This window comes from Microtus pennsylvanicus, chromosome 2, assembly GCF_037038515.1.
Source record: "Microtus pennsylvanicus isolate mMicPen1 chromosome 2, mMicPen1.hap1, whole genome shotgun sequence".
Lineage (NCBI taxonomy): Eukaryota > Metazoa > Chordata > Mammalia > Rodentia > Cricetidae > Microtus > Microtus pennsylvanicus.
Window position 1 is genome coordinate 141,432,732 of NC_134580.1, and position 12,248 is coordinate 141,444,979.

The 12,248-nt window shown below is 53.4% G+C and overlaps 1 protein-coding gene across 1 annotated transcript in view; it reads right to left on the reverse strand.

Annotated features, from left to right (window-relative positions):
- Positions 1-635: 635 nt before the first annotated feature.
- Positions 636-12,248, reverse strand: part of Prex1 (phosphatidylinositol-3,4,5-trisphosphate dependent Rac exchange factor 1) — a 154,594-nt gene continuing 142,981 nt past the window's right edge. The window contains exons 30-40 of the mRNA XM_075963110.1: positions 12,089-12,217; positions 11,849-11,890; positions 10,769-10,989; positions 9,246-9,345; positions 8,338-8,481; positions 8,128-8,242; positions 6,734-6,800; positions 4,932-5,104; positions 3,942-4,044; positions 3,690-3,757; positions 636-2,170 (exon numbers count right to left, since the gene is read on the reverse strand). Coding sequence (XP_075819225.1) covers positions 2,128-2,170; positions 3,690-3,757; positions 3,942-4,044; positions 4,932-5,104; positions 6,734-6,800; positions 8,128-8,242; positions 8,338-8,481; positions 9,246-9,345; positions 10,769-10,989; positions 11,849-11,890; positions 12,089-12,217 — 1,205 coding nt within the window. The 3' untranslated portion in view covers positions 636-2,127. The remainder of the gene's footprint in view (positions 2,171-3,689; positions 3,758-3,941; positions 4,045-4,931; positions 5,105-6,733; positions 6,801-8,127; positions 8,243-8,337; positions 8,482-9,245; positions 9,346-10,768; positions 10,990-11,848; positions 11,891-12,088; positions 12,218-12,248) is intronic.

Genomic DNA, 12,248 nt, shown 5'->3' on the forward strand with positions numbered 1-12,248 from the left:
GATGTTATGGATGGCTTATGTGGAGTCTTCTGATTGGCATGTTTGTGGCTAACTTGGATTCCAACTGCCTCAAATTTTTTTTTAAAAAGATTTGTGTATATGAGTGTCTTGTCTGCAATGTACATCTGTGTACCACGTGTGTCTGGTGTCCACAGAGGCCAAAAGAGGGTGTCGGATTGCCTGGAACTGGAGTCACAGATGGTTGTGAGCTGTCGTGTGGGTTCTCTGGAAGAGCAGTGTTCTTATTGCTGGGCTGTCTCTCCAGGCCGTAAGTGAGGGTGTTAAACTTTTGCTCAGATCCAATGTCTCAGACAATGGGATGGACAACTGTTCTACGATACTCTGTGGACTTGCTCTGACCCATGGAAAATACCCAGGACCAGGAAGGAAACTTCTAGAAAGATGCCAATCACATTTCTCTCCTGTCAACAATGAATTTAAGAGGTTAGAATCCAAAGGAAGGTTAGAATTCAATGTAAAACACACCATTTGTTGCACGGAGCTACCTTTGTTCCTTAGGAGGGACCTGAGACACAGTGTTCACGTTGTTGGCTCAGGGCCACTGGCCTCAGAATCTAATCATCTGAGCTGGAACCCATCCCATGCCACTCACCACCAGACAGGCAGAACACACCTTATTTGTATTATATACTGACTTTTAATAATAAAAAAATCTATCATGGATTTAACGAATAGAATCTGTACATTTAAGATAAACCAGGCTTGATGCCCTGGCCCTCGGAACCCGTCCCCATCCCCTCAGCAGGGATAACACAGGGCCCTGAATCTCCAGACAAACAAAACATATCAACAAAAGTTTACCCCCTAGCAGGAGAAAGGTGGCCTCTGGGAACCGAGGAGACCATGCTCCCCACAACCCAGCCTTACAGCCAGGCAGGGGTGACAAGATCCCCGCTCCCCCCCGCCATGCTACTGTATCCCTCTAGATGTCCACAGAAGTTGGGGAGCAGACAAAGAGCCAAGGGGTGCCCATGAGCAGCCCCCTACCCAGAAGGCAGACAACAGGTTCCTAACTCTTGTTCTCCAAGAAGTCCCATAATGCCCTGCTCTGAGACAGCAACACAAAAACATATGACACACAGTCCAGCTCTAAGCCACATCTAGGTCTGGCCACCTCTCAACCCTGATCCAGTCATTCAACAACAGAGTCCAACATGGGCCCGATGCTGGGGTACTGAGGCAGGGGGAGAGGCAGCAGACCCTGTGAGCCACACCTCACAACCTTAAGATTTTGAAATGGAAACAATGATGTCTTAAACTTTTTAACTTTTTAAATAATTTAGTTTCTTTTGTTTTGTTTTGTTTTTTTAGTAGAACTGAATAAAGTTGCTGATACTACTTTATGTTGGTCCCATTAGGCAAATATACTTTTCTCTGAAGTTTAAAGTGTCAAAGACATAATGAGAAAACTTAGGGAAGAGAAATTCTTGGCAACACTAACAATAACGATAAGAAAGAAATACAAAATATCAACCACAGAGATGTTGCGCCATATAAATTAACATCAGAGCCAATCTGGTGTCCAGAGCTGGCGGCTCAAATTCCGATGGCGGTGGGTCATATTGAAGCCAGCAAGGCTCTCAAGTGTCCACGAGGTGACGGCTGCTCAGCCCAGTGTCCTCTCCTAGTAGAGGCCTAGCTGTCCCGAGTTTGCTGAGCTAGTTAGTAAGGGGCCAGGGGCATATGCGGAAGCTTCAGCCAGGACAGGAAACAGGCACGGTCTCCAGGAATGTGGACCCGGGAGGAATCCCAGGCTCAAAGTGCAGCTTTGCCATCTGAGGAGCTGGGTCTGCAGGCCTCCAGCTACTGGACCCTATGACCTTTCCTTGTGTAGAGGACTTGGGTGAGAGCAGGCATTCAGGCCCCAACTACACTCATGAGTTCTGGGGGCCCTAGCAGCCCTCAGGCCTTAGGCAGAAGTATAGAGAACCTGCCAGCCCAGGAGTGATCAGCCAGTCCGGGGAGACTTGTCCTGGATGGTGACAGCAGGGTCCGCTGGGGATATCTCTACACAGCTGTTGCAGAAGCCTCGGGGCACCTTGTGGCCCCTCCATGTCCTCCACGTCGCAGCTGCAGAGGCAGTGGTCTAGCAGGAGCAGCTGATGTTCATAGGTCTCCATCCACTGGAGGCTGGCAGAGGCGGTAGAGGCTGGCAAGTGGAGGCAGAGAGCATGAGGAGGGGCCGAGTGGCCGCCACAATAGCTACTTCCCCTTTTATCTAGCACTCACGCCCAGTAAGATACAGAGAGTGAGAAGTATTGAAGCCGCCCTCTCAAAGGCAGATCCTGTCCCTCTAGAGCAGTGGTTCTCAGCCTGGGGATCGTGACCCGCTTTGGGGTCGCATATCAGACATTTGCATTATGATTCGGAACAGTAACAAAATCATAGTTATGAAGCAGCAATAAGGTAATTTACGGCTGGAGGTCACCACAACATGAGGGTGTAGCATTAGGAAGGTTGAGAACCACTGCTCTAGAGGTAGGCGAGGCGTTTCCAAATGGCGTGTGTATTCGGATGCCTATAGGGTACAGACACTGGGCAATAGCTCTAAGTTACCCCCGTCTCACAGAGTTTGTGTCTGTCTGCTTGTAGCCAGGATGGCTCCTTGGTTTTGGAAAGGCTGCAAGGAGGGACACTGAGGTATGTAAGCCTTCAGTGAAGGAGTGTGTGCTGGGCTCCGAGGAGAGGCAGCCATGCAGAGGGATGACTTCAGGGGCAGGAAACTAGACAGGAGGTCACCATGGTGAACTGGAGTGAGCAATGGCACTGGGGTGAGGACTAAATGTCTAGGCCTAGACTGTCCTGGGTCAACATTCCAGCTCTGTCTGCTACTAGCTGTGTGACCTCCAACAAGACGCTGAACATCTCTGGGCCTCTGTGTGCTTGCCTGCTGAGGGGATCTCAGCAGGATCTTGCCTGCAGGGCTGCTGCGGGGTCAACTGGGTTCATAAGAGGGTGGGCGTCACCATTCCTGAACAGGCCAGGCGCTGTGAGAGCATGAAGATGAATTGAAACAGGAAAACATGGCAGACAAGGGACGTGAACAGGCTTCAGGGGGTAGGGTTAAGCCTTAGGGGGCATGTCCGCCTCGGGCGAATGTTTACCTATAAATCTGCCCGGCATGCGTGCAGCCGCCCCTTCTGCTTCCTGTTCTCCGCGGGGAACCGTGGTACTGTAAGTCTAATTTCCCCATTAAAGCTGTGTATATATTTTACAATCTGTTTGCATTCATTTACGCTTACATCAGGGCAGTGGCAACAGCACACCAAGGCGCTGACCAGGGACACGCTGGGGTTCTGTGGGGGCACTGTCACTTCAGAGACACTGCCTGAAGCCACTATTTCAGAACAGAGTTATTCAGAACTCTTGGGCAGCCACTGAGGAGTCATGCATGGCCCCTCGAGAGGAGCTGGCTGCTGAAGATGACAGGAGACTGCTGCCACAGGACTGGCAGAGTCACCATCAGGGATAGGGGAGGGAGCCCAGCAGTTGCTCAGACGCTGGGTAGCAGGCTAAGCCATGGTTGAGGCCTTTCGAGTTACCATAGTGAGAGGTGGCTCACAGAACACTGGGGCTCTGTTTGGGGTGAGACCCAGAGTCTTATGCCAAGCAGGCCTTGGCCTTCCTGGGAAGATGATGGGAGCTGGAGAGGCTGGGTGGTCACTCACCGTGGTGCACCTTGGGGCATGGGGTCCTTGATTCGAAGGTTTTTGGCCAAAATCTCCACTCGGGGACCCTAGAAGGAAAACTGCTGTCAGGCCTGGGCCCTGTGGAGCTCAAGGCTGAGGGGGAAGCAGGGAGCTGGGTGGGGTAAGAAATGTAAACAGCCGAGACTGAGCAAGGTATCTGGGGCCGAGGACCAGGCCCAAGATGAACCACATCCCACAGGGCTGATCAGGATCCCTGGCCACAGGGCCCACCTGCTTGCGCATGATGTCTGTGGCCTGCATGACACACTTGGGTAGCAGCCCGTGACTCCGCGCCAGGATGGCTGCCTGTTCCAGGGACACACTCAGGGTGCTCCTGCAGTGGGTGAAGGGAGAGGGAAGATAAGGACCACTTCCTGCCCACCACTTCCTGCCCACCACTGGCTCCCTTCTTCCCACTATCCCCAGGTGTCTGCTGCCTCTCAGGAAGGTTCCTGGATCCTCCACTCAGTCCTTCTAGTAACTATCACCTTCCATCCCCTCAATGCATGATACCCACACCCCCTAAGGCAGTACCATGAACCAGGGACTTTCTGGAGCTTTCTGCAAGAACCCCAGGCAGAGGCTGCTGTGAACACCTGGCTGAGGGATGGTCTTTGGAGGCTCTCTTAGGGGGTCAGAGAGGGGACAGAGGTGTGTGCCTTAAGTCTGCTCCTGAGACCAGGCTGGGAGACAGACCTTTTGGGTTCTTAATCTACTCCTCTATCCTGTCTCCCTGTGCCCTATACCTCAGTTTCCCTAACTGTAACACACCAGGCCATCTCTGAGATGGTGTGTCATCCCCTGCACTGTAAGACACTCAGGAGTTTCTCTGGTCTCCACCTGCTGTTTATCCCCCCTCCCTTCCTCCCCAGTCAGAAAGACCACAAAAGTCTCTAGACATGGTGGGCATCTCTGGGATGGCGTCACACTGGCTTGACAGTTATAAGGAAGCAGCCATTCCCCTGGGTAGACAATGGCAAGATGAACCGCTCACGGTGAGTGTCTCCCTCCTGGATGGGCTAGAACCAGACCGGTGCACAGCCCTCCCAGGCTCACTGACCTCGGCAACTGCATTTTACCAGCGGGTAAATTGGGGCCCGAAACATGGGCACTGCAGTTCCCAGATTTGAACCCAACCCTCCCACTTATATGCGTGAGCCCCTAAATACCCAGAGCCTACCCAGTCCCCCTATGTCCCATCTGGCCTTGGCGCAGGCTCACCGCTGCATGCCGGTGCCGCACATGGTGATCTGGCACGCCCCTAGGCGGTAGCAGAGCTCAGAGGAGATGGGGATGAGACCGGCACCCAGGCTCCCAGCAGCACCAGCTTTGGGGTGCACGAAGGACTTCATGAGACGATAGAGTTCATCCAGGGCATTGATGGGACGGATCAGCTGCAAGAGATATGACAGGTGTCATGGAAAGGCTCGCTGCCCTGAGACCTTCACCACATTCCCTGTCATCCTTCTAATCCAGCTGTTACACAGCTGTCTCCCCCATGTCCCTTTCGGAGCTCAAGAACCATCTGTAGCTCCCACCGCCCTGTAAATGGTGTTTAGCATTTATTGTTTCTTCCGAGCTGGCTCTGCTCCTGCAAAGTGCAGTCCCATCTAAAGCTAAGTGAGTAACCTTTCTATCCTCTCTGAACCTGTCACAGCTAGCTTGAGTGGTCTCTCCTTTTGCTGTCTTCCTTAGCCATGTGTAGTTGGAACACTCTGGTTTGTAGACAACAGACTACAAAAATCCCCCAAGGTGGTGCCCATGCTCCTCAGAGCTCACAGCCTCTGAGCCCCAAGGTCAATTCCTCACAACCTGTTCCAAGTTCAAGGCCTGCCTGGGCCTGGGGAAACCAGGCCAGAGAGATGCATTGTGGGTGAGAGGCAGAAACCACTCAGGCCCATCATGATGCAATGGAACTGGCCCTGCAGTTAGATCTCAGACCATTCCATTTCTCTATTGGCTTCTCTGTGTGGAAGTCGCTATTTTGTTGTTTCCTTAGACAGAGGACCAACGAGGCTCTAAACTAGTAAGAACAGACATGACACTTGCTCTCTGCCAAGAGGCCAAGAAATGACAAAGCCTCTAGTTTTAATGGAGGATTTTTGACTTCTAAATGCCCAGCAATAACCTGAAGCAGAAGGAATACTGTGTGGATCTACATGGGGCATGACAGCTAATACTCTGACCCTTAGGGGTCTCAGCACAAGAAACGTGACAAAGAAGCCAGGCAGTAATGGCACACACCTTTAATCCCAGCACTCGGGAGGCAGAGGCAGGTGGAGTTCAGTGATTTCAAGGCCAGCCTGGTCTACAGAGTGAGTCCCAGGACAGCCAGGGCTACATAGAAAAACCCTGTCTTGGGAAAAAAATAAATAAAAACTAAGATTTTGCCAGACAGTGGTGCCCAGGCGGTGGTGGGGCACACCTTTCATCCCAGCACTTGGAAGGCAGAGGCATGAGATCTCAGTGAGTTCAAGACCAACCTGGTCTACAAAGTAAGCTCCAGGACAGCCAGGGCTGTTACACAGAGAAACCCTGTCTCAAAAAACCAAAAAAAAAAAAAAAAAAAAAAAAAAAAAAAAAAAAAAAAAAAAAAGACATATGACAAAGAAAGGGCTCATGAGAACGCCCTAAGCAAGAGCATGTCCCCAAGAAAGTCCCAGGACAGAGGTTCTCAAGCTTCCTAATGTTGAGATCCTTCAATACAGTTCCTCACGTTGTGGTGACCCCAACCATAAAATTATTTTCATTGCTACCTCGTAACTGTAATTTTGCTACTGTTATGAACTATAATGTAAATACCTGCTTTCTGATGGTCTTAAGTGACCCCTGTGAAAGGTTCATTTGACCCCAAAGGGGTCACAACCCACAGGTTGAGAACCTTTGTCCTGGGAAAAGAAAGCAAGCTGGCAGAGGCTGTGGGAGCTTTGGGGGCTTCTAGGTCTGATTCTGGTTAGGGCTGTAACCCTACTACTCAGCCCAAGTGTCCCCACCCTGCCCAAGCTTCCAGAGCAGCAGCATACCTGGTCGATCTTCACAGCCGTGGTGCCGGCATCTGTGGGGAGGTTGGACCGTTCCAGGTAGAATGCCCTGAATGAAACAGACGTGGCTGAGGATCCTGCCATCACACGCACGCACAGATGCACGCACGCACTCTGGCCACACCCCTGCCCTGGGCCCCTGCCCTACAGCTACAGCCCTGCATCCTCCCTGGACTCTCAGAAGAAGTCACTGAGTGGCTCTGCTGGGCTGTATGTGCCAACTGTCACCTGCTCCTTCAGTAGCCCTAGGGAAGCAAGAAAGGGTCTCTGGCTTCAAAACGCCACCTCCGCCTGATTGTTCTAAACAACATCTCTCCCATCCCTGCTCCTCCATCCCATCCCTGCTTTCTCTCTGCTGAAAATCCCTTGCAACTGGCACAAAACTGTTCTGGGTTTACAAGCCTGTCTTTATTCTCTCCCTCTAAATCCTTCTAAATGGATCAACCAGAAAGCACTGGCCCTTTTAACCAGAGTCTTTGTCTTCTGCCAAAACCAGCAAAAAAAAGTCACAAAGGGTGCAGGAAGAAACTGTCTTGGCTGCGTGTGAATAAAACTTTATTTATACACAAGGGATGGGCTGGATTTAGCAGCCCAGCCTTGACAGAACAAGTGTTTATGAAGAACAGGACAGCTTTCCAAGCGCCAGGTCAGCACAGGGCCCATGAACACTCTGAACAAAGGATAAAAAACGGGGGGGGGGGGCTAGTCAGATAGACACAGGACCGACAGATGACAATTACAAATTGTAAGTTGTGCCCTGGGTCTTATTGCCTAGCAAATGAATGGAAGCTTCAATTTCCATATTTTCCAATTTCCATATGGTCAGAGGGGCTCTGGGAAGAGAGTGCCCCTCTCCAGGGAAACCCAGCCTCCACCTGACCCCAATTCCTTGCAGAGAGAGCAATGAGAAGGGCCATGGTTGGGAGCCGGGTCCAGGTCTGGTGAAGGTGAGACTGTGGGTATATTGGAGGGGTGTGGGTGTGGGTGTGGCTGTAGTTGGCTGTAGTGAGACCATATGATCTTAGCTGCTTTCCCAGCCCAAGCTGTACTTGCCCTGGACAAAGTTCTGTCTCCTCTCTCTCCACTTTTCTCTGGAAGTTCTCCTCAGAACAGGACCCAGTGCTAGGAGCACAAAGATCCCAGTGGTAACCTCCCTGGACAGGGAGGAATAAGCCGAAGAGATTGGGCTCATCTGGCTGTGTGACCTGGGGCAGGCCACGTGGGCCTCAGTATAGCCAGCTGTACAATGGGTTAGCAGTGGCCTCTGTGCCCAGTGCCGTATGAACTCCAGAGGGCTCACGGCTTTACAGGATGTGTCCTCACCCCCCCACCCCCCCACCCCCCACCCCCCACCCCTGCCAACCTGCAGCAGCTACCTGAGCTTTCTGTAGTACTGCTGCACCTTCTCCAGCGACTGGGCATTGATCTCCTGCTGCAGGTCTTCCGCAGCCTGACTGCCTGGGGGCGGAGGCCCCTCCGTATTCTCCAGAGCTAGAGGGAAGGCAAGTGAGGGGAGGGGCTGGGCCTTAAGGTGCTCAGTGGTCTGGTCCGCCTCCCTCACCAGGGCCCCCAGCCGGGTTGCTCACCTTTTGTGAAGAGTACAGTGTGCAGCCTGAGGCTAGCCCCGCCCTCCAGGCGGGAGGGCAGCCTGGAGAAGTGGAAGCCGTCCAGGTAGAAGACGACCTTCAGTGCCTGCCTGCTGCCCTCAATGTGGTAGAAGACATTGGTGTCTGTGGAGGGTGAGGCAAAGCAGGGGGCTCACTAAGAGGCCAGAGGGGAGTCCAGGCATATCTGCCCCAGAGTGGCACTCAAGAGGGCTAATCTTATACTTCCAACTCTCTTGACTCACAGGGGTAGCCTCAGACCCTCTTATCTTCCCAGCTTCAGGGTGGCATGCTGGGACCTCTATGTTTCTGACTATCTGAGGCCTCCTTGCCCCACCATCCCAGAAGGGCATCCTCAATCTCCCCACCCCCACTGCCCGTCATGCTAAACTTTGAACAGCCCACATGCCCTCCAGACCAGCCTGTGATGGCCGCTCCCTGTTCCCACAGCCCATGGTCCCCCACTGCTTTCCTCTTGACCCTGAACACTGACTCTGCCCCAGGTAGAGAGGCAACTCTCCCTGGCAAAAACCGTATAAACACAGGCCCTGTATCTTATCAGCACCCATAAGGAAGAAAAAAACGTGACTCAGAGCCTGTACCTGCACCATGCAGGCATCACTAATCAATCACCGCTTCTTCCCTGAGCCCAACCCAGTCTCCAGGCACGAAGCTGCTGTCAACTGAAGACTTCGCCAGGGAAGCATGCCACTCCTTTCCCATGTGCTCCCCAAGGCTGACTCTGAGACTCATCCTGGGACGTGAGGTTTGAAGCACTGGAAACTGGTCGGATTAGACTGCTAGGCTGGCAGCAGGGGAAAGCCAGGGTGGCTCCGAGCAGCCTGACTCTCAGGGCAGGAAGGGAGGACATCGTGTAACACATAACTCACTGGCCACAGAAGTCTCATCCAGCTGCTTAAAGGAGAAGGTGACATTGTCCAGCTCCGACAGGGTCACCCAGATGTCCTCAAGCATGGTCCGTTCCTCCTTCTGCAGGGAGAGGATACGATGAAGACTCAGAGGTCAGCCTGGCCTGGGCCTCCCTAGAGATGCCACGAGGCTGACTGGGCTGTGGGTGTCCTGAGTGTGGCCCTGCATGAGTGACGTCCATCCCACTGCCTGGCCAGTGCCCCATCTGATTTGCTGCGTGGCCCATCTGAAACCAGCTGACTCCGTGAGCATCTGCACTCCCTTTCTCAGCCCCTCAGATTGGTCCCTTGAGACTTTCCCTATGCTGGTCCCCTAACCCCATCAAGCAGCATGACCAACCTGACAGGCCAAGTGCCAGGACACAGTCTGCCTCCTCCAGCAATCCCAGACACTCTTCACCAAGGCTGCCCAGAGGGGCTCCTTCTCCATCCAGTCCCCTAATCGGCCCTCCCCAGGGTCACACGCTTCCTTATTTAGCCCAGGCTACATGAGTCTCCAGGCTGCAGCTTCTGAGTCGCCTTTTACCTGCAGACCACCCAACCAAGCTTGCTTTCCTGGCCCCTGCCTGCTCCCCTCAGGCCGCACGTACCTCTGCTCAGGCCTGTGCACATGCCCTTCCTTCTGGGATCTCTTCCTCAGACCATCATTCTGGCTGGCAGAGGCCTCAGCTCAAAAGCTGCCTTCCCAGACCACTCCCTGCTTGATGTCCCCCTCCCTACTCTCAGTCCCCTCTCCTGCTAGGAAGTGAGCCGCAGATCCAGGGCCAGCTCAGTGCTGGTGATGTCAGTGAATGAGCTGGGTCTAGTGTTCCATCCTGAGCAGAGTTCAGGGAGGGCTGGCATGGGTGTGGTGTGTGTGTGTGTGTGTGTGTGTGTGTGTGTGTGTGTGTGTGTGTGTTGGGGCGGGGTGCTTTCCTGGAGACCAGAAGCAGTGCACATCAGTGGCCAGCAGGGGGTGATCTTAGGCTGCACTGTGTATGTGTGGGGGTGGGGTAATCTCTGGAGCCACTTGTTCTGGAGCTGCTGTGGCTACACATCTGCCTGCTACACGTGCACTAGACACAAGTAATATGCCCCTGCCCCACCCAACTCCTCAACTGTCACAAGGCAAAACCACAGCTTTATGTATTTCTTTTCCCAGGACACCACAGAGCAGTGGTTCTCAACCTTCCTAATGCTGCTGTGACCCTTTAACAGTTCTTCATTTTGTGGTGACGCCAACCAAAAACTTGTTTTCGTTGCTACTTCATAACTGTATTTTTGCTACTGCTATGAGTCATAATGTAAATATTTTTGGAGACAGAAGTTTGTTGGAGGGGTCGTGACCCACAGGTTGAGAACCACTGCCACAGAGCCAAGGAACCACAGTTCATCCACAATCTCATAAATCCAGCGAATCACTGCGACAAGAACCCCTGGGTAAACAGGAGCTGAGAGGCCCACAATTGTATACCTCCCACACTGTCACCCACCCGGCCACTTACCACAGTGGCTGGTGTCAGAAGAGACTGCCAATGCAGCAGGACACCTGTGGCCGCCACCTGCTCCAGCCACTTACGGCTGGCGTCTCGGCTACTCTCTTCATACTCGCCGTTATTGTTGTAGCGGTAGTCAAGGGCGGCCAGCAGTTGCTCTGAGAAGGTGCACACCGCGGCCACCAGGGCCTGACAGAAGACAGCGTCCCGGCGCAGCTGCAGCTCCGTGTCTGTGGGAGGTGCAGGAGCCTCTGGGTGAGTTGTCCTGGGCACCTCCAGCCTCAACACCTACACCCAGGACCAGCTACACCCACAAGGGGCCAGTGGACAACTTTGAATGTACAATTCAGAAACCAAAAGTCAGTTCCACAAAGATAGATTCCTCAAAAGCGGACAGATCCACTCCAAAGCTCACTACCCCACTGCCCAATTATCTGCTCTCTTTAGAAACAAACGTGTGGTCTTTCCCAAGGCCGTGTCCAAACCCTGCCCCACCTGTCCTGCCATGAACCACGTGCCCTCTCTGCCTCGGCGACGTGAATACTAGCAGTGCTAAGCTGCACATTCAAGACCAGTCCTAAGAGTGCTCTCCCCATGCCTCACCTCCTCATGCCCGGGCCCCAACCAGCACAATGGATGGAGGACCTGGGCAATGCCAAGCAGCTGGTCAGTTGGGTGAGAAAAGGCACATATGGGTCATGGGGACACACACACACGCGCGGCACACACACACACACACACGCCCTGGGCTCTCACAGCCCCATTCTCCCACTCTTCCAAGGCTGGGCTCTACTGACTAAGGACCTACCTTTCTCGCCCCCCATCTTTTGCTCAGTATCCCTGTCAACACCCAGCAGGCCTAGTATGCAGCACTGAACAGTCCCAGGGCCTAGGCTCATCTCCTGCCTAGCCCCAGAGAAAGAGGTGAGGTTCAAGTCGTTCTTGGTGAGGCTGGCAGCCTTTGCCACTCAGTGCAGGTGCTGAGGGGCTCCAGGGGGACACCGCTGGCCCTCAGACTGATATTTCCCCAGCCTGTGTCCTCGGCGCCCACTGCAAACTCCCAGGGTCCCCTTCAGAACCTGTTCTCACCTGTGCACTTCAGCAGAGCCAGGAGCAGCTGGTTCTTTCCATCTGGAAGGAAGAAGGAGAGAGGAGGAGGCTGAGCAGGGCTCCTCCAGCCACACAGGCCGCCTGGGGCCTTACCGAGTCAGAACACTCACTAGACATGAAGACAGAGCCACATGGATAGGCCTACTTCCAGACGACATCACAGTCTATATCAGCACCAAAAGGCCACTAACATGTGTGACATCCCCCCTGCCCACTGACCTTCCACATATCGCTGGATGTTGTCCACCAGGGTCCTGATAGAGCTGGGTAGGTTCCAAGGGTCCTCCTGGATGCTGATCTGGATCAAGTTCCGTCCACGGACCGTGCACTCTTCTTTTTGTTTGAACTCTGAGACAACACAGTGGCATGAAGGTGCGAG